A 27,696-nucleotide genomic window follows, 5' to 3' on the forward strand; every position below is an offset into this window, starting at 1 on the left:
TGAGATTTGGGTGGGGACACAGAGCCAAACCATATCAGTATCGTATTCATTCTACCTAATTGTGTTTTTGTATCCACTACCCATTCCCACCCCCACTCCCCCCAACTACCCTTTCCAGCCTCTGGTAACCATCATTTCTACTCTAGATCTCCATGAGTTCAATTGTTTTAATGTTTAGCTGCCACAAATGAGGAAGAGTGTGTAAAGTTTGTCTTTCTGTGCCTGGTTTGTTTCACTTAACTGTAATGTTCTCCAGTTCCATCCATGTTGTTGCAAATGACAGGATCTCATTCTTTTTTATGGCTGAATAATACTCCATCGTGTATATGTACCACATTTTCTTTAACCGTTTGTTATTGATGGACATTAGATTGCATGCACTGCTATTTTTAGTGCTCTGTATATTTGAAAAAATGACTCTGGAGTGTACTAACTGACACATAAATAAATGTCAATGTATATTCTCTTTCAGATTTACCAAAAATTTATCTCCCGACAAGATAAATCTAAGTACCCTTAAAGGAGAAGGTGAACTGAAGAATTTGGAGTTAGATGAAGAAGTGCTCCAGAATATGTTGGATTTGCCGACATGGCTTGCTATCAACAAAGTTTTTTGTAATAAAGCGTCCATCAGGGTGAGACTTTGATATCTGTGGCTTGATATTTGTAGAAGGACTTTTATGTTTTCCTTCTATATTTTGGCTCTTTCTTTTTTTTTTTTTTTTTAATTTATTTATTATTATTATACTTTAAGTTGTAGGGTACATGTGCATAACGTGCAGGTTTGTTACATATGTATACTTGTGCCATGTTGGTGTGCTGCACCCATCAACTCGTCATTTACATCAGGTATAACTCCCAATGCAATCCCTCCCCCCTCCCCCCTCCCCATGATAGGCCCCGGTGTGTGATGTTCCCCTTCCTGAGTCCAAGTGATCTCATTGTTCAGTTCCCACCTATGAGTGAGAACATGCTGTGTTTGGTTTTCTGTTCTTGTGATAGTTTGCTAAGAATGATGGTTTCCAGCTGCATCCATGTCCCTACAAAGGACACAAACTCATCCTTTTTTATGGCTTCATAGTATTCCATGGTGTATATGTGCCACATTTTCTTAATCCAGTCTGTCACTGATGGACATTTGAGTTGATTCCAAGTCTTTGCTATTGTGAATAGTGCTGCAATAAACATACGTGTGCATGTGTCTTTATAGCAGCATAATTTATAATCCTTTGGGTATATGCCCAGTAATGGGATGGCTGGGTCATATGGTACATCTAGTTCTAGATCCTTGAGGAATCGCCATACTGTTTTCCATAATGGTTGAACTAGTTTACAGTCCCACCAACAGTGTAAAAGCGTTCTTAATTTTAGATAATTCTGTAAAAACATTTTTATTAATATAATTTCAAAAGAAAGATACCTTTGCATAAAGTTGTGCCTTATATTTAAAGGCATATATTAACTACTTTATAGGTCTTAATTTTTGTTTAAATGTGATTCCATTAATATTTTTAAATTATTAATTTGTTAATAATTACATCCATTTGGTACATGTTCAAAGATAGTTTTTTCTTAAGTTTTATTGTCAAATGGGACAATCTAAACTTGTAGTGAGTTGCTGGGCATGGTGGCTCACACTTGTAATCCCAGCACTTTGAAAGGCTGAGGTAGGCAAATTGCTTGAGCCCAGGAGTTTGAGACTAACCTGGGTAACATAATGAGACTGCATCTCTACTGGGAAAAAAAAAAAAATAGCCCAATATAGTAGCACATGCGTCTGTGGTCCCAGCTACTTGGGAAGCTGAAGCAGGATGATCAGTTGAGTCTAGAAGGGTGAGGCTGCAGTGAGTCATGATTGTGCCACTGCACTCCAGCTTGGGTGATGGAGTGAGACCCTGTCTCAAAAAAATTTTTAAAAAGTAGTGAGTAAATACTTTTTCAAATGAAGACATGAGAACTAATAAATTTGCAGTTTTATCTCTTTTCTTCATTAGTTTCTTTTTCATTTTGAGATTTTTTTTTTTTTTTTTTTTTTTTGAGACAGAATCTTTCTCTGTCACCAGGCTGGACTGCAGTGGCGTGATCTCAGCTCACTGCAACCTCTGCCTCCCAGGTTCAGGCGATTCCCCTGCCTCAGCCTCCCAAGTAGCTGGGATTACAGGCACCTGCCACCATGTCTGGCTAATTTTTTTGTATTTTAGTAGAGATGGGATTTCACCATGTTGGCCAAGATGATCCTCAATCTCCTGATCTCGTGATCCACCCACCTCGGCCTCCCAGAGTGCTGGGATTACAGGTGTGAGCTACCGTGCCTGGCCCATTTTGAGAATTTTAAGGGTTTCTATTTATTGTTAGTATCATTCCTATTATTATTATTATAACTTGTTATTCTACTTACCCTTTTTTTTTTTTTTTTTTTTTTTTTTGAGATGGAGTCTTGCTCTTGTCGCCCAGGCTGGAGTGCAGTGGCACTCTCTTGGCCCACTGCAACCTCTACCTCCCAGGTTCATGCGATTCTCCTGCCTCAGCCTCCCAAGTAGCTGGAATTATAGGCACATGCCACCACACCTGGCTAATTTTCATATTTTTAGTAGAGATGGGGTTTCATCCTGTTGGCCACGCTGGTCTCAAACTCCTGACCTCAGGTGATCCACCACTGGCCTCTGCCTCCCAGCATGCTGGGATTACAGCATGAGCCACCATGCCTGACTGACTTCTACTTATCTTTAATCGTATGTCAATTTGTGTCACTTATTGGTTATTGGTCTTAAAGATGAGGCTTTATTTGAGAGTTGTCTGCTTAGTTGAAATACTGCATGCTGATTGTTCCATAAAACTAAAATTTGGGCTCCTAAGAAAAGATTATAGAAAAGTTCCTATATCCTTTGATGGTCACTTTTAATTTTTGTTCTACCCTTTGGAAACCTAAATATCTACAAAGACTTGACACTTTTCTTTTAGTAATTTTTTTCTATTTCGATAGCTTTAGAGATACAAGTGGTTTTTGTTTACATGAGTGAATTGTATAGTGGCGAAGTCTGGGATTTTAGTGCACCTGTCAGCTGAGTAGTGTACGTTGTACTCAGGAAGTAGTTTCATCCCTCACCCCTCTCCTACCTTACCCACCTTCTGAGTCTCCAAAGTCCATTATGCTACTCTGTATGCCTTTGCATACCCATAGCTCACCTCCCACTTAAAAGAACATGTGGTATTTGGTTTTTCAATTCCTGTTACTTCACTTAATATAATGGCCTCCAGTTCTTTTCAAGTTACTACAAAAGACATTATTTTGTTCTTTTTTTTTTTATGGCTGAGTAGTATTCAATGGTATTTACCACATTTTCTGATCCACTCGTAGGTTGATGGGCACTTAGATTGATTCCATATCTTTGCAATTGTGCATAGCGTTGCATTAGACGTGTGTGTCTAGGTATCTTTCTTTTTTTTTTTTTTTAATAGGATCATGTTTGGAATGAGGACCAGAGTCTTTTTGATATAGTGACTTCTCTTCCTTTGGATAGATACCCACTCAGTAGTGGGATTGCTGGATCAAATGGTAGATCTACTTTTAGTTCTTTGAGAAATTTCTATATTGTTTTCTATTGAGGTTGTACTAACTTATATTCCTACCAGCAATGTATAAGCATTCCTTTCTCATCACTTCCGTGACAACAGCTATTGTTTTTCAACTTTTTAGTAATGGCCATTCTGACTGGGAAAAGGTGGTGTCTCAATGTGGTTTTAGTTTGCATTTCCCTTATGATTACTGATTTTCAGTATTTTTTCATGTGGTTGGCCATTTGTATATCTTCTTTTGCAAAATGTCTGTTCATGTCCTTGCCCACTTTTTAATAGGCTTATTTGTTTTCTTCTTGCTGATTTGTTTGAGTTCCTTGTAGATTTTGAATGTTAGTCCTTTGTCAGATGCATAATTTGTGAATATTTTCTTTGTCAGATGCATAGTTTGTGAATATTGACAATCTGTAGGTTGTCAGTTTACTCTCATGATTTTTTTTTGTTGTGTAGAAGTGTTTTAGTTTAATTAGGTGTCATTTATTTTTGTTGCATTTGCTTTTGGGGTCTCGGTCATAAATTCTTTGCCTAGGCCAATGTTCCGAAGAGTTTTTCCTAGGTTTTCTTCTAGAATTTTTATGGTTTCAGATCTTAGATTTAAAGCTTTCATTTATCTTGAGTTAATTTTTGTGTACAGTAAGAGATAGGGATCCAATTTCATTCTTCTACATGTGGCTATCCAATTTTTCCAGCACCATTTATTGAATATGGTGTCCTTTCTCCAGTTTGTGTTTTTGTATGCTTTGTCAAAGATCAGTTGATGGTTAGCATTTGGCTTTATTTCTTGCTTCTCTATTCTGTTCCATTAGCCTATGTATTTAGTTTTCCATTGGCCTGTGTATTCTGTTCAATGGAACAGAATACTTTGCTCTGTTTTGTCCCATTTGTCCATGTGCCTATTTTTATACCTGTTCCATGCTGTTTTGGTTAGTATAGACTTGCATAATTTGAAGTTGGGTAATGTGATGCCTCCAGGTTTGTTCTTTTTGCTTAGGATTGCTTTGGCTATTTGGGTTCTTTTTTGGTTCCATATGAAGTTTAGGGTTGTTTTTTCTAATTCTGTGAAAAATGATGTTGGTACTTTGAGAAGATTTGCATTGAATTTGTAGATTGCTTTGGGCAGTATGGTCATTTTCACAGTATAGATTCTTCCAGTCCATGAGCATGGAATGTATTTCCATTTGTTTATGTCATCTATGATTTCTTTCCACAGTGTTTTTAGTTCTCCATGTGGAGATCTTTCAACTCCTTGGTTAAGTATATTCCTACGTCTTTTTTTTTTTGTAGTAGTAGTAGTTATTGTAAAAGGGATTAAGTTCCTGATTTGATTATCAGCGTGGTTTTTGTTGGTTTGTAGCAGTGCTAGTGATTTGTGTACGTTGATTTTGTAACCTAAACCTTACTGAATTTATTTATTAGATCTAAGAGTCTTTTGGAGGCAAAACTTGACATTTTTAGTACAGGGTATATTTCAACATTATATATTTGATGTTTCCTACATTTTATATTAATGGCCTAACTTTTGTATTTATCTTGAATATTTACAAAATGATTGCTCAGAATTCTAGGATTAAACAGGTTGTTAAATGGACAGAACACTGATTATGTTTTGCTGGGAACTCTTCGTTTAAATTATGATATTAAGATTTGTTTTAAGGATTGTTAAAAAAAAAAGATATTTAAAATAACCTGAAATTGGCCAGGCGTGGTGGTGCACGCCTATAATCCCAGCACCTTAAGAGGCTGAGTTGGGTGGATCATTTGAGGCCAGGAGTTAGAGACCAGCCTAGCCACCATATCAAAAACACTGTCTATACTAAAAATACAAAAATTAGCCGGGTGTGGTGGCACTTGCTTGTAATTTCAACTACTGGGAGGCTGAGGCAGGAGAATTGCCTGAACCCAGGAGGTGGAGGTTGCAGTGAGCTGAGATCACGCCACCTCACTCCAGTCTGGGCAACAGAAAGAGACTCTGTCTCAAAAAAAAAAAAAAAAAAAAGAAAAGAAAAAGAAAAAAGAACTTACAATTTCTAATCAAAAGATGACAGAAGATACAGCTAGTAATAATTTCTTATATAAAATGGGTACATCTGATTTCAAAAGTATGAGTGAGTTGCTCAGTTTATTTTGTAATTTAAGAAAAGTGATTTTGTATAATTTGTTGTGTCTGTCCTATATGAATATAACACCTGTATTGATTACTGTTTACATTATTTTCTTCTTAGTGATACATCTTAAAAATTTTTCATTTGTAGATCCCATGGACAAAACTGAAAACACATCCCATCTGTTTGGTGAGTTCTGAAGCCTCTTTAGAAATAAACATTTTTATATATACATTATCTAGCTACTCTGTTCATAGTAAACTTTTGTTTCATGGACATATAGTCTGGATTTTTCACCAGTTAGCTTTCATTTTATTTTGATAGGACTCAGATTTTTCATCCTTTAAATGAGAAGTTTTAACGTTAAAGTAGGAGCATCTTTAAAGTGTTTCAGGTCTAGAATACTATGTTCTAAATTGGCATAGTATTTTATTGCATCATTTAACTCTTTGTTGATGTACTGTGGGATTATTCTTTCAATAACATTTGATCCAGACTGTCTTTGTTTCTCCTTTTACTGATCTAGTAAATTATGAAATATGTTCTTTAATATACTTTGCTTTTTAAGGAAAGTTGAAGAAAATCAATCATTTGTTCGTTCATTCATTTAAAAAATATAATGATCAAGAACATGAATAAAACAAGACAGTTTCAAATAATAATAAATGCTATATGTGAAATAGAGAATGAAGAATGACTGGAGTTGTGTTAGTGATGACTATTAAGGACATTAGATCTTTCTTCAAGGAAAAAAGTATCACCCTGAGAAAGAACTTTTTCCATTATGGGGGTGTTTATTTTTTTCACATTTCCTGCTTATTTTATATTTCCCATAGTTTTGTGTCTCATAGCTCAGATCTTAGATTGTAATAAGCTTTTGGGGGTAGTTCAATCCTATTTATTAAAATATAATTTTATCAATGAATATATCTGGGAGTAGAAATTCTGTTTTCATGAAATCTGATGATTTCAGTAGTTAATGGCTATGTCTTGATTCCTCCCCGCTCCATACATCTGTAATACACACAGTTTTTCCACTAGATAATAAATGCCTTGAGAACGGAGTGAGTGCTTTGTGTTTTTTTGGCATTTGTCTTTTTAGACCTGTAAAGAGACACTTAAATGACTCTGCTCACTTACTGTTTGCTTTCTTCCTAAGGAAAAATGAAAGAGAAAATAATCTTACATAATACTTTAATAATATACATAAAATAAAGAATCTAATTGTTTACATTTTAACGTTTTTATTAGTCCCTGGATAAAGTAATAATGGAAATGAGTACATGTGAAGAACCAAGAAGCCCTAATGGCCCATCGCCAATTGCAACTGCTTCAGGACAAAGGTAAGCTACTTCTGTTCATCTGCATGACTGCCAAAGGGAGTTATTTTCTATAGTCAACTCCGTTATTGACAGTAACAGTACATTTAAAAAAAAAAAAAAAAGCCTTAACCTCAAATTGCCTCTATTTCAGTCAGCTCTCCCATCAAACATTTTGCAGTTTTAGTTATATACATTGCAAAGTTGCAGATTTGACTTTTAACTTCCTTTATTCATCTTGTTTTCCTTGCTATTATTAAATAATAGTGATTAATGGCAGAGCAGCAGCAGAAAATGGAAGCAGAAGAATTTAGGCATTCTATAAATAAGAGAGCCTCTGATCAGTTTCTCTGCATATCATTTTGTGTGCATCAGTGGAACTTTTATGACTCTTAAGAATTAAGTTGGGAGGCCAGGAGTGGTGACTCATGCCTGTAATCCTATCACTTTGGGAGGCCGAGGTGGGTGGATTGCCTGAGCTCAGGAGGTTGAGACCAGCCTGGGCAAAACGATGAAACCCTGTCTCTACTAAAATACAAAAAACTTTATGGGCATGGCGCTGTGCACCTATAATCCCAGTTACTTGGGAGGCTGAGACAGGAGAATTGCTTGAACCTGAGAGGCAGAGGTAGTAGTGAGCCAAGATTGTGCCATTGCACTAGAGCCTTGGCGTGCAATGGCAAGACTGTCTCAAAGGAAGGAAAAAAAAAAAAAAAGAATTTAGTTGGGCTTGGTGCAGTGGTCCACGCCTGTAATCCCAGCACTTTGGGAGGCTGAGGTGGGCGGATCACCTGAGGTCAGGAGTTTGCAACAAGCTTGACCAACATGGTGAAACCCCGTCTCTGCGAAAAATACAAAAATTAGCTGGGCGCGGTGGTATCCGCCTGTATTCCCAGCTACTGGGGAGGCCAAGGCAGGAGAATTGCTTGAACCTGGGAGGTCAAGGCTGCAGTGAGCTGAGCTTATGCCACTGCACTCCAGCCTGTGTGATGGAGAGAGACTCTGTCTCAAAAAAAAAAAAAGAGTTAAGTTGATGCCTTAAATTATAGACCTTTTGGGTGACTCTAAAATTCATTAAGTTTAAGATGTTTTTGCTTTCCACAGGTTATATTTTGATAGATGAAAATCGGATACTAATAAAGCAGAAGTATGGGGACCATTTCATAAAGCTTTTTTGAAATGTTAGAAGCTATTAAAAATTTTTTAAAAATATATTGTCTGCTTTTTTGCACTCAGTTAAATTTCGATCTAGTACTATACATGATTTTCCTGCAACAGGATTTCTGCATTATTTTTGCATTCACATCAGTTGTTCACATAGATTTTTAATGTGATTGATGCCTCTTTGTGTTGCGTCAAATGGCAGCTCTGAACATGTGTAGTATTCTAGGTGTTATGTAAAACCGTTGATAAAACTTTTCTTGAGGGTGAATACATTCATGTGTGTACACAGACACACACTCACTCACTGCTCTTTTACAAAGGTTGAGCAACCTTTATGTTAGTGCATGCCATGAGAATACCTACAGTGCATGCCATGGGAATCTAATGGTGATTCATTCCACCATTAGATTTATCAGATGTGCAGGTTTATCATATGTGCAGTTTATATTTGGACTACAGATATTAGTGACTGGGAAAAGAGCTTTCATGTTAACTTCTTTGTAATGTAGCATCATCCAGCAACTTCAGATTTTACAGGTTCAATTATGATTCCAGGTTTCATAGAATAGTTGTTGGCCTTTAGGTTGGCTAGAGTCAGAAAGAACTAAAATGAATCATTTTGTCCTTGTGTGCTTAGTATAGTCGATAGTGTCCTAATTCTTGTTTTTATAGTATCATAAGCTTTATAATTTTGACTTTGTAATCATGTGATGATTTAAACTATTTAAATCATCCTCATATTTTGATACATGGCAGAGTGGTTAATCTGTTTCAGCATTTTTCATACTTGCCTGATTGTAACAGTCATTTAGAGTGCTTATTAAATCTACAAAGTCTCTGAAGCTCCTTTTCTTGAATTTCTGATTTAGTAGGTCTGGAATGGATATCAAGAGAATGAATACATTCATTGAGTGGTGTTCAGAGTAAAAAAAAAATGGAATATGAATATGTATTTTTGGGTCTCACTCCGTTGCCCAGGCTGGAATGCAGTGGCACGATCTTGGCTCACTGCAGCCTTGACCTCCCAAGCTCAATCGATCCTCCCAACTCAGCCTCCCAAGTAGTTGGGACTACAGGTGGGAGCCACCATACCTGGCTTGTTTTTTGTATTTTTTGTAGAGATGGGGTCTCCCTCTGTTGCCCAGGCTGATTTTAACTCCTGGGCTCAAGCAGTCCTCCTCCCTTTGCCTCTCAAAGTACTTGGATTATAGATGTGAGCTACTGTGCCCAGCCAAAAAGTCTTTTACATTTTAAGAAGGGTATTTAAAAAAAAAATTGTGCAGCTCTGAGAACCAGAAAAGGTTTAGAGAGTGAGAAGAGTGTTTTTTTTAAAAAAATTATTTTTTATTTTATTTTTTTAGACAAGGTCTCACTCTGTTGCCCAGGCTGGAGTGCAGTGGTGCCATCTCAGCTCACTGCAACCTCCACCTCCCATACTGAAGTGATCCTCTCAGCTCAGCCTCCGAAGTAGCTGGGACTACAGGCACGTGCCACCATGCCCAGTTAACTTTTTTGTGTTTTTAGTAGAGACGGGATTTCTCCTTGTTGGTCAGGCTGGTCTCCAACTCCTGGGCTAAAGTGATCCACCTACCTTGGCCTCCCACAGTGCTAGGATTACAGGTGAGAGCCACCATGCCTGGCTGAGAATAGCATTTTTTTTTTTTATGACTTATGTCTAACTAGACTAGATTGTTGTGTTTGAGGTTTGTTTTCCTTTTTTTTTTTTTTTGAGATGGAATCTCTGTCACCCAGGCTAGACTGCAGTGGCACAATCACAGCTCACTGCAGCCTCAACCTCCTAGCCTCAAGTGATCCTCCCACTTCAGCTTCCCAAGTAACTGGGACCACAGACATGCACCATCATGTCCAGCTAATAAATTAATCAATTAGTTAATTAATTTTGAAACAACGTCTCACTCTGTTGCTGAGGTTAGGGTGCAGTGGTTCCATCTCAGCTCACTGCAACCTCTGCCTCCTGGGCTCAAGAGATCCTCCCACTGCAGCCTTGTGAGTATCTGGGACCATAGGCGAGTGTTACCATGCTCAGCTAATTTTTAAATTTTCTACAGAGATGAGGTCTCTCTGTGTTGCCCAGGCTGGTCTTGAACTCCTAGATTCAAGTGGCCTCCCAAAGTGCTGGGATTACAGGCATGAGCTACCATGTGTGGCCTTTTAAAATATTTTATGGAGACAGGGATCTTGCTATATTGCCCAGGCTGGTTTCGAACTCCAGGTTCAAGAGATCCTCCTCCCTTGACCTCCCAAAATGCTGAGCTTACAGGCGTGAGCCACCATGCCCAGCTTAGATTATTGTTTTAATAAAAAACCTTTATTTTTTTCAATATAAAAATGAATGATAAGCTGGGCCTGGTGGCTCACGCCTGTAATCCCATCACTGTGGGAGGCCAAGGTGGGCAGATCACCTGAGGGCCAATATGGTGAAACCCCATCTCTACTAAAAATCCACAAAATTAGCCAGGTATGGTGGTGTGTGCCTGTAATTCCAGCTACTCTGGAGGCTGAGGCACAAGAATTGCTTGAACCTGTGAGGTAGAGGTTGCAGTGAGCTGAGATCATGCCACTGCACTCCAGTCTAGGTGACAGAGTTGAGACTCTGTCTCAGAAAAATAATAATAATAATAATAATAATATGGTGTTGTGCATATTATCTGTCTGTCTGTCTGTCTGTCTGTCTGTCTATCTATCTATCTATCTATCTATCTATCTATCTATCTATCTATATTTTTAGAAAGAGTCTTTCTCTGTCACCCAGGCTGGAATGCAGTGTTGTGATCTCAGCTCACCGCAACCTCCACCTCCTGTGTTCAGGTGATTCTCGTGCCTCGGTCTCCCAAGTAGCTGAGATTACAGACATATGCCACTGTGCCCAGCTAATTTTGTGTGTGTGTGTGTGTTTTTTTTTTTTTTTTAGTAGAGATGGGGTTTCACTGTGTTGGCCAGCCTGGTCTTGAACTCCTGGCCTCAAGTAATCTGCCTGCCTCAGCCTCCCAAAGTGCTAGGATTACAGGTGTGAGCCACCATCCCCGACCAGCAATGTGCAAATATTAATAGAACTTTTAAAAATTAGTTTTGTCATTAATGTATTTTATTTTACTTTCTTTTTCCAGTGAATACAGCTTTGCTGAAAAAGTAGTTGAGGGAATTACTGTTTCTGTAAATTCTATAGTCATCAGAATTGGAGCAAAAGCCTTCAATGCTTCATTTGAACTTTCTCAGCTTCGGATCTATAGTGTAAATGCACACTGGGAACATGGAGATTTAAGATTTACTCGTATTCAGGATCCACAGAGAGGAGAGGTAACATTTTTTTTCTTTCTTTTTCAAATGTTTCATGTAGTGACAAGTAAAAGAGAACGATTAAAGAAATCACATCTCATCGTTGCCTTTTACCTTTGCATTTCTCTATATTACTTTTTTTGGGGAGGGTGCGGGGGAGACAGGGTTTCACTCTGTAGCCCAGGCTGGAGTGCAGTGGCGCAGTCACGGCTCACTGCAGCCTTGACCTCCCTGGGCTCAGGTGATCCTCCCACCTCAGCATCTTGAGTAGCTGGGACTAAAGGCATGTACTACTGCACCTGCCTAATTTTTGTATTTTTGGTAGAGACAGGGTTTTGCTATGTTGCCCGGTCTGCTCTTATACTCCTGGGCTCAAGCTGTCCACCTGCCTTGGCCTCCCATAGTGCTGGGATTACAGGCCTGAACCATTGCACCCAGCTCTCTGTATTACATTTAATCATTCAGTTACAAAATGTGCACATTTTAATGCTTTTACTGTAGTAAATCTTTCCATTTAAAGCCCTATTTTAACTTCTCAGCTACTCAGAATTGAATTTTTTAATTCCCCAAACTAAAATATGTTGTTTAGTTCTTTCTTGGTAACATGATTTAATGCATTTGAGCCTTACATTAACTGAATTGCTTAGAATAAAAGCATTAACAGCTTTACATATGATGAATATGAATATGAAGATGTGTAATTGACTTTGATGGAATAATACAATTTACAAAAATAAAAACGTGAATATATCTAAAATGTCATTTGAAAATTGAGAATATACATTTGCTTTGTTTTTAAACTACATTTTTCTCATTCTGTTTTGTATGAGTAAGTGAAGTTAAATCTCTGTGTTCTCCTTAGGTTTTGACTTTTAAAGAAATAAATTGGCAGATGATAAGAATAGAGGCAGATGCCACCCAAAGTTCACATCTTGAAATTATGTGTGCTCCTGTTCGATTAATAACCAACCAATCAAAAATCAGAGTCACACTTAAAAGAAGGGTGAGTCAACAAGATTACATTTTGGATTCATGTGTTAACTCTTGGATTTGACTTTTCGATTTGCGTGTTAACTATTAGTTAACTATAGGAAATTTTAAATAATGTCTTAGGTGAAATATTGGCATACTACCAGTGGCATATTAAAATAATGCAAAATAAAAGGAGGTATGGTTACTCAGATAATATTTATAGAAAACTGGTATAATGTTCTTCAGTCTTAGGTTTAATAGATTTTTCGAAGGTTTTTTGTTGTTGTTTTTATTTTTATCTTATTTTGTTTTTTTTTTTTGAGATGAGCTCTCACTGTATTGCCTGGTCTTGATTGAGGTGTCATGATCAAGGTTCACTGAAGCCTTGACTTCCCAGGCTTAAGTGATTGTCCCACTTCAGCTTCCCAAGTAGCTGGGATTACAGGCATGCACCACCATACCTGAATAATTTTTTAAGTTATTTGTAGAGATGAGATCTCATTGTATTGCCCAGACTGGTCTTGAGCTCCTGGACTTACGTGATTCTCCTGCCTCTGCCTTATTTTTATTTTTATTTTTGGAGATGGGGTCTTGCTGTGTTGCCCAGGCTGGAGTGCAGTGGTACAGTCCTAGCTCACTGCAGCCTCAAACTCCTGGGCTCAAGGGATCCTCCTGCTTTAGCCTCCCAAGTAGCTGAGACTACAGGCATGCACCACCATGCCTAGCTAATCTGTAATTTTTTTTGTAGAGACAGGGTCTCACTATGTTGTCCAGGCTGGTCATGAATTCCTGGCTTCAAGCAGTCCTTCTGTCTTGACCTCCCAAAGTGCTGGTATTATGGGTGTGAGCCACGATGCCTGGCCTAAACATTTTTATTTTTGGTAAATTGAATATATTTCTCAGTTGCCAAATATTTGTTGAACATTTACTGTCTTATAATTTCATTTCTTCTATTGAGTCTTTGAATACAAGTAATTATATAATTTATCAGCTATAAATGCAAAATTAAGTTATATAAGTGCTATATAATTTGTACAAGGATTTGTCTGTCTTTTGTTACCACTGCTTCTCTAGTAGTAGGAGATATTCCTTTCATATTATAGGAACTCAGTAAATACTACCTTTTTTTTTTTTCTTTGGAGACAGAGTTTCCCTCTGTCACCCAGGCTGGAGTGCAATGGCATTGTCTCCACTCACTGTAACCTCTGCCTCCTGGGCTCAAGCAATTCTGCCTCCACCTCCCAAGTAGCTGGGATTACACAGGTGTCCACCACCACACCTGGCTGATTTTTGTATTTTTAGTAGCAACAGGTTTCCACCATGTTGGCCAGGCTGGTCTCGACCTCCTGACCTCAGGTGATCCACCTGCCTTGGCCTCCCAAAGTGCTGAGATTACAGGCATGAGCCACCATGCCCGGCCAGTAAATACTTCTTGTATGAAGGAAGAATCCATATTTAATTATTCAAAAAGGTTTTGAAAACATTTTTTGAATACAAATGTATTACGAGGTTTATATCTTGGCTTAATTTTATAAAACATTTTTTTTCCCCCCTACAGTTAAAGGACTGCAATGTCATAGCAACGAAGTTAGTTCTAATATTGGATGACTTATTATGGGTTTTAACTGATTCCCAGTTGAAAGCTATGGTACAATATGCAAAGTCTCTTAGTGAAGCAATAGAAAAATCAACAGAACAAAGGAAGAGTATGGCTCCTGAACCTACACAGGTATGCTGTAAAATTAACAGGAAAAATACTTACTTTACATGAAAGTAGTTTAAAAATTAGAAGGATTTGTTGGTATTTTCTTTAAGAAACAGATTGTGAGGCTTTGAGTACAAGAATCTTCTTTATCTAGATATCTTCTATGTAATTTTATATAAGTAGTAGCTATATGAAAACATATTAAATGTATTCGTATCTGTTAGTGATTATTTTGTTTAGAGCTCTGTATTAGGCACTAAAGTTAATGATGACATAAAAGTATTTGATGTTTTAATACCTCTGTTTAGGAAGTTAAAAGAATACAGTTTTAGAACTACTAAAGTAAAAGCAAATGAGGAAAATCCTGGGTAATTATAGGCAAGAGAGGACATGTGAGAGTTAATTGTGCAGAGAATCAAAGCTGTAAGGAATTGCTGAAATTGAACACAAAACTTCTGTTGGAGTTGTCTGGCTGGGGCAAGAACAGGGACAAGCATAATGAGCTATTTATCACCTTCTTAAAAGTGATTATTAGTTTGTATGGAGCATTATTAGTTGGTATGGAGAGGAAAAGTTTTTCTAGTCTTTCCCAGTAGTAAGTTCTGAGTACCAGTACATCAAGGTCTTTATAGAAGAGACAATGATGATTATAATGGATAATATTTTTAATAATTTTAGGCAAAGTATAAATGAATTTTTATATCTACCTCTAGTAAAAACTTAACTAGATATTATAAAATTATACACCTATGAAGCTCTTTCCTTGGAAACAGTATTATATATCTCAGATATATAGCTTGTTGGTGATCCAGCTTTGTACATGGGAATGGCATACATTTAGGCTTTCTTTGTTTTTTGAGACAGAGTCTCTCTTTAGCTCAGCCTGGAGTTCAGTGGCACAATCTCAGCTCACTGCAACCTCCGCCTCTCAGGTTCAAGTGATTTTTGTGCCTCAGCCCCCCACATAGCTGGGACTACGGGTCAAGTGCCACCTCTCCCAGCTAATTTGTTCTGTAATTTTGTTAGAGACGGGCTTTCATTGTGTTGACTATGCTGGTCCCGAACTCCTGTTCTCAAGTGATCTGCCCATCTCGACCTCCCAAAGTGCTGGGATTACAGGTGTGAGCCACCACACCCGGCCTAGGCTTTCAATGAATATCACATTGGCATTATCTATTACCTGCCTACTATGTCCTGAGGTGCAGGGGTAGACACTATGATGTAAAAATGAATATCATCTGACCCTGGCCTGAAGGACCTAGAGTAGAGGAGTGAGTTAAATATGAAACAGATCTTTGTAGGTGGGAGACAGGGGCTCATGTCTGTAATCCCAGCACTTTGGGAGGCTGAGGCAGGAGGTTTACTTGAGACCAGTAATTCAAGACCAGCCTGGGCAATATATTGAGTCCCATCTCTACAAAAATTTAAAAATCACCCAAGTGTGGTGGTGGTACCTGCAGTCCTTAGCTACTTGGGAGACTGAGGCAGGAGGATTATTTGAACCCAAGAGGTCAAGCCATTGCAACACTGCACTTCAGCCTGCGTAACAGAGTGAGATCTGTTTCCAAAAAAAAAAAAAAAAACAAACAAATCCCCAAATCATTGTAGTTCAACATAAATGTTAGCATGAAGAAGTAAGGGAAAGGGTTCTGTGTAGGGACTACAGAAACACAGAGAGGTTTTAATTAATTGCTTGCAGGGTGTGGAAAGGTTTCACAAAGAGGTTAATGAATTATGTCTTAGAAATGAGTAGCAGTTCACAGGCAGACATGGGGAAAAGGTATTTCAGAAGACACAATAGAATCTGCAGAAATATCGTACTTTTAAAGAACATGATATTTTCTGATAAAGATAAGAAATCTGGTGTTACTAGAGTAGTGTTTTTAGGAGTGAGGTTCAAATGCCTCAGGATATATTACAGTTTTCCAAGTTTTATATTTTAAAGAAATTGAGTTCCACACATTCCACCTTGATGTATATTCTTTCTTAAACTTGATCTGCCGGAGAATATGGTTGCATTAAGATGTCAGACTGGTTTTCCCTTTCCATAATGACTCTAATCCTACTTTATACATGAAAGACATTATTATTCATCCTCAGTCTTACTAGGATTTGAACAGAAAGGGTTTGTAAAAACCCCTCTGGGAAACAAGATAGAGTGGCAATTTGAAATATTGCTATTCATGTTGGAAATTAATGGCTGTAATGACAAAGGAACAAACCAGGTGATTTTTAGTTGTTTTCAACACATGTGTAGGAAGATCAAATAATTGTCAGCCATTAGAGATTATTAAAATAATTTTTTATAGTAGATCACTTTGTGAATCCTGGCAGGTAACTCAAAGGCATTGAAAGAATCAAGTCACATGGCTAAAACAAAACTGCTTTCCTTCCAATCTATCTATGTGAACGAGGTTTTCTAGAGCCTGTAGTCATAAAAACAAATAAACAGATATAGAAGTGAAGGTGAACTCTGTATTATTCTACCAATAAATTATCCATGAGGCATCTGCAGAATTCTCTGGGGGACCTGATTTTAAACATTTGGCAAACCACTGGGCTCTAACATAGAATAGTTTTCTTGGACTGGTAGCCTGAGTTGAAACAAAAGTTTGCAGTGAATGAAACATGTTGTATAATGTATTGAAGAATTTGGACATTTTCCTGTGGGCATTTGGGAGCCAGTGAAAGTTTTTAAGTAAGTTGAGGATAAGGAAGAGAGAAAAGTTGAGAACTTTAGAATGATAGTTGGTAGTACCATTAGCCAATAAGGAAAGGCAGAAGAAGGAAGTAGGTTTGATTAAGGGAGGTGAGGGTAAGAAAAGTCATTTTGAAGCTGAAAAAGTATGAGGAAAGAAGTATAGGAGAGTATTTTACAATATTACCATCATAGACATAAATACTATTCTGTTAAGGCTTGCAAGGAAGATTTTGGTAGCTTAGGTTGTGATTAACAGAGATGGTGGTCGTAGTTAAAGACTGATAGATTGAATGTTGATATTACTATCTAGCTCTTATATGTGGATATGTTTATATAAAATGGAATATGGATTGGAAAACTAGATACATGGACAAAATTCTGTAATCTCACTATGCTAATAAAACCTGTGCTACCATTTTGAGGTATTTTCTTACAGCTTTTTGCCCCAGCATATGTACTTTTTCCTAGTTGTAGTTAGTGGGCATATGCGAGTTTCTTCCATATCTTTAGTCTTTGAAGCTATTATGTTTTGTTGCTCCATAGTATTTTATAGTGGATATACTTAACCGTTACCATAGAATTGCTTTCTTGGGTAGTAGTTATCATGTCACTACTTCAGATATCACACAGAATGTCCTAATCTGATTATTTCAGGTCCCAAGACAGCGTGTCAGAAAGTGAGTTAGTTAAACAGTGTTTCTTTGCTCATCTTTACAACTAGGCAGTTGTTTTCTATCATAAGTATTTGCTTAGCTTCATTTTATTCTTCTCTAGAAGAGAAAGAAGACTATTTTGAAAATTAAGAGTTGTTAACATTATTAATAGGGGCTAGGTGCAGTGTAATCCCAGCCCTTTGGGAGACTGAGGCGGGCGGATCTTTTGAGGTCAGAAATTCAGGACCAGCCTGGCCAACATGGTAAAACCCCGCCTGTACTAAAAATACAAAAATTAGCCAGGCATGTTGGTGGGATCCCAGCTACTCAGGAGGCTGAGGCAGGATAATCGCTTGAACCTGGGAGGCGGAGGTTGTTGCAGTGAGCTGAGATTGCGCGACTGCACTCTGTCCTGGGGAGTCTTGACTCCATCTGAAAAAAAACAAGATTTGGCCGGGCGCTGTGGCTCACGCCTGTAATCTCTGCACTTTGGGAGGCCGAGGCGGGTGGATCACCTGAGGTCAGATCAAGACCATCCTGGCTATCACGGTGAAACCCTGTCTCTAACTAAAAACAAAAAAATTAGCTGGGCGTGGTAGTGGGTGCCTATACTCCCAGCTACTTGGCAGGCTGAGGCAGGAGAAAGGTGTGAACGCGGGAGGCGGAGCTTGCAGCGAGCCCAGATTGCACCAGTGCACTCCAGTCTGGGTGACAGAGCGAGACTCCATCTCAAAAAAAAAAAACAACAACAAAAAACGAAATACAAAATTAGGGGCCAGGAACTGTGGCTCACGCCTGTAATCCCAGCACTTTGGGAAGCCAAGGTGGGCGGATCTGAAGGTCAGGAGTTCGAGACCAGCCTGGCCAACGTGGTGAAACCCCGTCTCTACTAAAAAAATACAAAAATTAGCCAGGCGTGGTAGCAGGCGTCTGTAGTCCCAGCTACTTGAGAGGCCGAGGCAGGAGAATCTCTTGAACTGGGACGCAGAGGTTGCAGTGAGCCACGATCGTGCCACTACACTCCAGCCTGGGCGACAGAGTAAGATTCTGTCTCAAAAAAAAAAAAAAAAAAAAAAAAAAGCGGGGCGTGATGGTGCACGCTTGTAATCCCAGCTACTTGGGAGGCTGAGACAGGAGAATCGCTTGAACCCGGCAGGCAGACGTTGCATTGAGCCGAGATCATGCCATTATACTCCAGCCTGGGTAATAGAGTGAGACTTTGCCTCAAAAAAAAAAAAGGATTATTCATGAGGCAGAGAGCTTATAGTGGCTATTTTTTTTTCTTCCAGAAATAACACCTGAAAACCTGACTTTTACCATAGTATTAAGAAAAAGGTTTGTAGGGAGATTAATGTTTATATTTTTATTTTTGTCAGTATTTATCTTGATGAAGAGAGAAAACATAATGAAAGAAGTACTAGAGAGTATTTTAAATAGCACCATCATAGACATAAATACAGTCTTGTTATAGCTTTGAAAATGGGAATAGCAGTTTAACAATTAATTCAGTTTGACATCAGTTTAACAATTAATTCATAAAAAGTTTTCTGGAGTCTATAGTATTTAACGTTTTACAGCTATATTTCACCTTTCTGTTTACTTACTGTGGGCTGCAATCATTTGCATGAAGAGATTCTCATTTACTAAGTATACTTTGCAGTTCTTTTACAGTATGATCATAGTTCTTCATAGATGTAATATATGTAAATATATATACATACAAAATACGTATACTTTGATTTTCTTTAACTATCTTCCATTAATAACTTGTTCTAAATTTGAACATTGTTAATTTTTAAAGTGGACAATTTGGTCTCCTTTATCATAATTATAAAAATTCATGTACAGTTTTGTGGCTCATATGTCAGATAATCTTACATTATAGTTATGTATACAAAATCATTTTAGGCTATTAGAGGTTCATATATATTTTTATATGTCAACAGTGTTCTATAGTATTTTTCTTTAGGGAGAAAAATATTTGAACTCACAGCCTATTTATAAATCCTGTATCCTTTCTGGCTTCTTTAGTTATTCAAGTTGAAAGGACATACCACATATTTTAGGAGAGGCACCAGAGCACTTAGAGTACTAAATAATATCACATGGACTTCTACAAAGATGTGCTACGGGCTATCCAATTAGTCTCTTTTCAGACTGCTGATAAAGACATACCTGAGACAGGGCAATTTACAAAAGAAAGAGGTTTAATTGGACTTGCAGTTCCATGTGGCTAGGGCAGCCTCATAATCATGGTGAAAGACAAGGAGGATCAAGTCCCATTTTACAGGGATGGCAGCAATCAAAGAAAGAATGAGGAAGCTGCAAAAGCGGAAACTCCTGATAAAACCTTCAGATCTCGTGAGACTGACTTACTACTACGAGAACAGTATGGGAGAAACTGCCCCCGTGATTGAATTATCTCCCACCAGGTCTCTCCCACAACATGTGGGAATTGTGGGACTACCATTCAAGATGAGATTTGGGTGGGGACACAGAACCAAACCATATCAGATATATAGCAGTGTATACAGGGCCCACATTTGTTTTCTTTTTAATATATATAACTAGTAATACTCAAACTGCCTTTAAGAGTTAACTACATTTTCTAAACGGCTATAAATATGTTAAATATAGCTTCAGATATTTACTGAGACATATTGGATTCATATTTGATTTGTGTATAGTTTTACAGTTTTTTTTTTTTTTTTGAGATGGAGTCTCGCCCTGTTGCCCAGGCTGGAGTGCAGTGGTGCAATCTCGGCTCACTGCAACCACCGCCTCCTGGGTTCAAGCGATTATCCTGCCTCAGCCTCCCAAGTAGGTGGGATTACAGGCATGTGGCACCATGCCCGGCTAATTTTTTGTATTTTTAGTAGAAATAGGGTTTCAGCATGTTAGCGAGGCTAGTCTCGAATTCCTGACCTCAGATGATTTGCCCGCCTCGGCCTCGCAAAGTGTTGTGATTACGGGCGTGAGCCTAGTTTTACAGTTTTTAAATTTTAGTTTTATTTTTAGGTTATTCAGAAAATATTTTAGGGAAAATATATTATTGATGAAAAATGTATTATGGTTATTTTTCATGACTTTTCAACTGAAAATATTTAGATTTTTTTGTGTGTGAAATTTATAGTATTTAAATTGGCAGTGATAAGGCAGTTTCGAATCTTTTTAGAGCTCTACAGTAGTCGCATCTGCCCAGCAAGTGAAGACAACACAAACTTCAAATGCTCCTGATGTAAATGATGCAATTGTAAAACTATTCAATGACTTTGATGTTAAAGAAACCTCCCATCATTTAGTGATTTCTCATCTAGATCTACACATATGTGATGACATTCATGCTAAAGAAAAAGGTAAAATAATTTGCTTATTCCAAACTATTTTGGTTTTTCTAGAATTGACTACAAAACTGAATTGTTTATTAAATCTCTTGTGTAGGATGTCCTGTAAGATAATTTGTCACAATTGTGTTCATATGAATATATAGATGAAAGGCACAATTAGAAGCATATATTGGTATGAAATTTTATTTTGCTTAGTACTTAAGCTTAATTATTTGTTAGCTATCAATGCTAACAATAAAATTAGCTTTAAAAAAATCAAAGACTGAATAGATGATCCTCTAGGAGGATAATGAAATATTAGACTTGCCTTTGAATTAACTTTTTCATAATGTTGATATTGTCTCCAAATTAAATTTTAGTCCATACTTAATTCATAATTATTTTTAGATGTGTTTCAGCATTGTAGTTTTTCTGCCTATTTTGAATAGAAGCACAACTGTGCGGCTGTTTGACATATTTTATGACCACCTCTCCTCCCATCCTTCCAAAATGTGATTAGGAAGCAAAATTCCAGTTAGGAATTTTCTTTTAGTTTTTGTCCCTGTTATTTTTCCTTATTTAGTAGACATAACAGGGTAATCAGGAAGCTGCCCGTTGCCACTCTGAAAATACGTAGTTTTGTAATCTAGGTGCTGGGCATTTTTGTTTCTCTGCTGGAGAGTATCCCTAGCCCAGAAGCATGGGGGTGAGTGCAACAGACCTACCTTATAGGCCTACCTAAGGACTATAATTCTCAAACTTTTGTGAGCATTACAATCAAGCTGAAGACCTTTAAACAATAGAGTTATCTGATCTCTGCGCCTCAGATCTGAATCAGGATCTATATCTATGAAAACTTTTGCCATGTGTTTTTAAGCTGAGAAAGTGAATATTGAGACCCTGGATACTTAGCAGTAGAAGTTACCCTGCCTTCATTAGACAAGGTAGCCTAAAAGGTTCCAACCTAAAAGGTTGGAGGGGCAAAGGTGAGGAAGATTTGGGGTTTGTGGAGGGATTTGTTATCTTTTCTTCTGACCACCATTGTGTCATTTGACTTGTAGTTGGCATCTTTTACTTTAGAGATTTGAAAGGAAAATCCAGAAAAGTTAGAACAAACCAAACTAAGAAAATGAGGTGGTCTAGATTAAGTAATAATAATGAGAATGGAGAAAGTGTTTTCTAAGGCCTTATATTCCTCACTATTCCCTCATAGAATAAATTGAATGATTTTATTTAGGAGGAAAACCTTTCCACCAAAATATCTCCTTAATAGTACAGGTCTGTAATCACTACTATTCTGAAATCCAAAAGGCTCTGAAATGTTATGTTTGTGAAAAACTAATTTGGTGGCAAAACCTGACTTACACCAATATATTGTTTTTTTATTCTTTGCCTACTTCTTATAAATATTTATGTTTTGCTGTTTTTATTAGTGCTGCCTCAGAACCTGCTGCGGGTGTTGCATGGTATATCCTGTATATACCATATCATATTAGTGTCATGAAATTTGAATTATGAAACATTTGGCTTTCCAAAGGTTTTACATAAGGGATTGTAGACCTGTGCTGGAAATTCTACTAGTTGAGATAAAATGGATTTTATAAATTAATATAGGGAGTGTATACATAGCTATGTTTCAGTTTGTATTTTTCTTTCTTCTGATTGATTTGCCCATTTTGTTTTAAAATTTGATATTTATGTTCACGTTACACCGATTTGTAATCTACTTTTGATCTGACTGTAGCTGCGTGACTTTGGACAACTTATCTAACTTAACAGACTTTTTAATTTCCTTTTCTTTCTCTTTTTTTTTGAGATGGGGTCTCACTCTGTTGCCCAGGCTGGAGTGCAGTGGCTCGATCTCAACTCACTGCAACCTCTGCCTCCCGGGTTCAAGCGATTCTCCTGCCTCAGTCTCCCAAGTAGCTGGGACTACAGGGGCGTGCCACCATGCCCGGCTAATTTTTGTATTTTTAGTAGAGATGGGGGTTTCACTATGTTGGCCAGGCTGGTCTCGAACCTGTGATTCACCCGCCTTGGCCTCCCAAAGTGCTGGGATTACAGGCGTGAGCCACCACGCCCGGCCTTAATTTCCTTTTCAATAAGAGATAGGATGATATGGTATAGTGTTTAACATTTCCTGGGTTTAAATCCAAGCTTTGCACTTAACTAGCTGTATGTCCTTGGCCTCTTTGTGCCTCAGTTTCCTTATCTGGAAGATGGGGATAATAATGATTGTACCTATCAAATGGGGTTGTTATGAAAACCAAATGAGTAAGTATACCTAAAGTATTTAAAACAATGCCTGACATAAGGGGAGGCCTTGTCAATACAAAAGTTCTGCTAGTATCATCTCTGAACTCTACCAGGGCAGGGATTTTGCTATTATATTCTTACCTTTTATCCTAGTGCCTTATGAATGAGGGGGATTCAGTAAATACTCATCGGATTGAATTATATTTCCTAAAATCCTTAATGTGCTGTCATAAAAGAGAGATAGTTATTACTACTTGGACTCCAAGTACGCTAAAATTTTTTTGTGGTAAATTAAATCTTTCTGATAATTTACTTAATATTTTTTTTCCTCTTTTTTATCCCAGAGTCAAACAGACGTATTACTGGAGGGGCAATGCAACTCTCTTTTACACAGCTAACTATAGATTATTATCCTTATCATAAAGCAGGTGTGTATAATAGCTTCTTTAAAAGATATGTGTTGCTTTCAAATTATATAGGTCATTTATTTAGTTTAGTTTTGTTTTTATTTGTTAACAAGAAATGAGATGAAGAGATTGGTATTTTTCTCCTGGCAGTATTTTACTAAGAAAGTAGAATTGCCAGAGAATATAGTCATACAGTGTATATTGAGATTTATGTAGATTTTTAGAAATCATAATTTTTAGAAATTGACAGTTTTCCAAATAACCAATTTAAAACTTAAAAAATCGGGGTACAGAGGACATGTATTTGTGCTATTTTGTTAGTTGTGACAAAAACAAGTTATTAATGTTTTAAATTTTTAAATGATTTATATATTTAAAAATTAGAAAAGAGTATGACGCTAAGAATGAAAAGAGTATGAAGCTAAGAATAAGAGTACGTTTAGCTAAATTATAAGATTCCAGATTTCATAGGCTCTTAACGGTCTAGTATTGGTAGATTCTGTCTCCCAAATAATGAAAAGAAAAAAAATATGATTATTGTGACCAAATTAATTTGACCTTATACCCATTTTTGCCTTTTGTTAGTATTTAGCATTCACACAAGTGAGAAAAACCAAACTAGAGATCATAGTTTTCTAGGACATTTAAAAAATGGTTAAGTTTTTCTGTTCACACATTTCTGTTTACACATTTTTTACCAATGTTTGTCATTTCTATGTTGGTACCTGATTAAATTTAAAGGTTTACAATTTTTTTTTTCATTTTAAGTTTTCATTGCCAACATTCAATATAATAATTATCTTTTGAAGGATTTTTGTCTTATATACTATCCTCTTGACTCATAAATTAACTTACAAATTCATAAAATTTTTAACTAGATATTTATTTTGAAGAGATGTAAAACATTCATAGAGTAGATTTTCTTGTTTTTTTTGATCCAAGGCCTCATGAGTGCAGTGGTGTGATCACTGCTCACTACAGCCTCCACCTCCCACCTCGGCCTCGCAAAGTGCTGGGATTACAGGTGTGAGCCACTGCACCTGGCCTGATTTTATTGTCTTAATCCTTTGATGTGCATTTTTCTTAATTGCTACAGAGAAACCTGATAATTCTGATTTTATATTTTTCTTCCAAAAACTAACTATGGCTGAGTACATCTTGAGAAGTTTTATTGGTTTCTTAAATGTTTTAATCATTATCATCCTATTATTTTTGTGGTTTAGGTTTTTGTTAGTTAACTTTATAACAAATCTTTGATGAAAGGATTTTATTTCTTTGATAATACTTTCTGGGATTAGTTTAATGGAGGTTTACCAGGTAATTGAGCATCCAGTGAAGGGTGATGAGTCCTATGGCTTTAAATTGAATCTTAGTGATTTTCTACTAGGAATGGGTACTAGATAGAGACTCCTCCAGATGATTTGCTTTTGATATTCTTTCCCTCTGTTTCAAATGTTTTACTCATATTTCAGAATAACATGTAGGTGAAGGCTGTACATTTTTCAGATATCAAAGTCTTTCTTGAATAAATGACTATATCTCATTGAAAGCATTACTATAGTGTAATAGATGAAAATTGTACATTTTTCAATGAAATACCTGTTATTCATTTTACAGGAGATAGCTGTAATCATTGGATGTATTTTAGTGATGCAACCAAAACAAAAAATGGATGGGCCAACGAGTTATTGCATGAATTTGAGTGCAACGTTGAAATGCTTAAACAGGCTGTGAAGGATCATAATGTAGGTTCACCTCCTAAATCCCCAACACATGCCTCTCCCCAGCACACACAAACAGGTATTTTACCTATAATAACATATGGCATTCCCCTAATATTAAGGGTGTTTGTGCTCGTGTGTGTGTGTGTGAGAGAGAGATCATAATATTTCCTGTAAACAAGTTTTATTTTTTTTGTTTTTCTTTTTAATGTAGAGATGGGGTCTTGCTATGTTGCCTAGGGTAGTCTCAAACTCCTGGCCTCAAGCGATCCTCCCACCTTGGCCCTCCCCAAAGTGCTGGGATTACAAGTGTCAGCCACCATGCCCAGCCAAGTATTTTTTTTTTTTTCTTTGAGACAGGGTTTCACTTTGTCTCCCAGGCTGAAGTGCAGTGGTGCGATCTCGGCTCACTGCAACCTCCGCCTCCTGGGTTCAACTGATTGTCCTGCCTCAGCCTCCCAAGTATCTGGGATTACAGGCACATGCCACCATACCCAGCTAATTTTTGGATTTTTAGTAGAGCCAGGGTTTCACTGTGTTAGCCAGAGTGGTCTCAAACTCCTGACCTCAAGTAATCCACCCGCCTCAGCCTCCCAAAGTGCTGGGATTACAGGCATGAGCCACTGTGCCTGTCCTAAGCCAAGTATTTTTAATTAATTCTAAACCCCTGCATCTTTCGCTCAGACCAACATAGGCTGTGGACCAAAGCACTTTTAAAATTAATACAGCCAATAATAGTCACACCCAGGTAGAATTTTTCTAGAAGATTTCTCTCTTTTTTTTTTTAGTCAACACATAATTGTACGTATTTATGAGGTACAGTGTGATACTACTACTTTTTTTTTTTTTTTTTTCTGGCCCAGTAAGGATTGAAGTGTGATATTTTGATACATGTATACAAATGTGTAACACTAAAAGCAGAGTAATTAGCATATTCATCACGTCAGACATTATTTCTTTATGTTGGGAACATTCGAAATCTGCTCTTACTAGCTATTTGAAAAAATAAATTATTATTAATTATAGTCACCCTATAAATGCTAGAATTTACTTCTCCTATCTAGGTGTACCTTTGTATTCACTAATTACCTGTTGTCTGTCCCTGCCCTCCCCTCCCCCATCCCCTCCCCTTTCTCCTTCTATATAAATGTCTCATTTTTAACAAGAATCCCATTCCAAAGTTTCTGTAGAAGAGTAACTTAAATGTGACATGTGTGATTCTTCTTAAAAGAATAATAATCACAATAACTTATATCTTGTATTACTTTGTAATTTATAAAGTATGTCCACAAATATTATCTTGTTTGAGAAGTTAGTATTCACATGAATTTCTAGTACCTGCCTTAATAATAAAAGAGTGACTTTTAAAAATAATTTTGCAACAAATTGAATGGTGTTTTTGTTTCCAACAGAGAAGGACTACCCTCTGAAAGGGACATGCAGAACACCTTCAGTATTATCTCAACAATCAAAAGCTAAGCTAATGTCTAGTTCTGTTGTGGTTAGACTTGCAGATTTCAATATATACCAGGTATGTTTTCTTTTACAGTTAAATCTTCTCATAAACACTTTAGTATCTCATCTTAGCAACTCAAATAAATGCTATCATTTTATTTAAAGCACCTTTACAAGGTTTATGAAATGGCCATATTAGATGGCATAGAAAATATCAGTTTATTAATTTCTGATCATATGGTTACTCAGAGTTAGCCAAACTAACTTTATAGGCACAGCCCTTAAGTTTGCCTAAATGCTTCCAACACAAAACAGCATGTTCTCATACAAAAACACATGGATGCATAGACCAATGGAACAGATTAGAGAACCTAGAAATAAAGCTGCACACCTACAAGCATCTGGTCTTCGACAAAGTCGACAATAACAAGCAGTGGGGAAATGATTTCCTATTTAATAATGTTGCTGGGATAACTGGCTGGCCATATGCAGAAGACTGAAATTAGACCCTGTCCTTTCACCACGCACAAAATTAACTCAAGATGAAATGAAAGACTTAAATGTAAAGCCCAGCACTACAGAAACCCTAGAAGACAACTGAGGAAATAGAATTCTAGACATTGGCCTCAGCCAAGATCTCATGAGGAAGACTTCAAAAGTAATTACAACAAAAACAAAAACAGACAAGTGAGACCTCATTAAAGAGTTTCTATACAGCAAAATAAACTATCAACAGAGTCAACAGACATCCTACAGAATGGGAGAAAATATTCACAAATTTTTCATCTGACAAAAGTCTAATATCCAGAACCTATGAGGAAATTGAATCGACAAGCAAAAACCAAACATCATTAAAAAGTGGGCAAAGGACATGAACACACACTTCTGAAAAGAAGACATATGTGTAGCCAACAAGCATATGAAACAATGCTCAACATCACTAATCAGCTGAGAAATGCAAATCAAAGCCACAGTGAAATACCATCTCACACCACTCAGAATGACTTTTTAATAACTTAAAAAGTCACAAAAAATAGATGTT

At 37.1% G+C, this 27,696-nt stretch overlaps 1 protein-coding gene across 2 annotated transcripts in view; it reads left to right on the plus strand.

Annotated features, from left to right (window-relative positions):
- BLTP3B (bridge-like lipid transfer protein family member 3B) overlaps positions 1-27,696 on the plus strand; it is a 117,589-nt gene that overhangs the window by 39,530 nt on the left and 50,363 nt on the right. For both annotated transcript variants that reach the window (XM_011761807.3, XM_011761808.3), the window contains 10 exons: positions 473-635; positions 5,829-5,867; positions 6,930-7,021; positions 11,290-11,479; positions 12,321-12,461; positions 13,989-14,159; positions 20,665-20,845; positions 23,416-23,499; positions 25,096-25,278; positions 26,612-26,730. In XM_011761807.3, the coding sequence (XP_011760109.1) occupies positions 473-635; positions 5,829-5,867; positions 6,930-7,021; positions 11,290-11,479; positions 12,321-12,461; positions 13,989-14,159; positions 20,665-20,845; positions 23,416-23,499; positions 25,096-25,278; positions 26,612-26,730 (1,363 nt within the window). The remainder of the gene's footprint in view (positions 1-472; positions 636-5,828; positions 5,868-6,929; positions 7,022-11,289; positions 11,480-12,320; positions 12,462-13,988; positions 14,160-20,664; positions 20,846-23,415; positions 23,500-25,095; positions 25,279-26,611; positions 26,731-27,696) is intronic.

Source organism: Macaca nemestrina, chromosome 10, assembly GCF_043159975.1.
Source record: "Macaca nemestrina isolate mMacNem1 chromosome 10, mMacNem.hap1, whole genome shotgun sequence".
Lineage (NCBI taxonomy): Eukaryota > Metazoa > Chordata > Mammalia > Primates > Cercopithecidae > Macaca > Macaca nemestrina.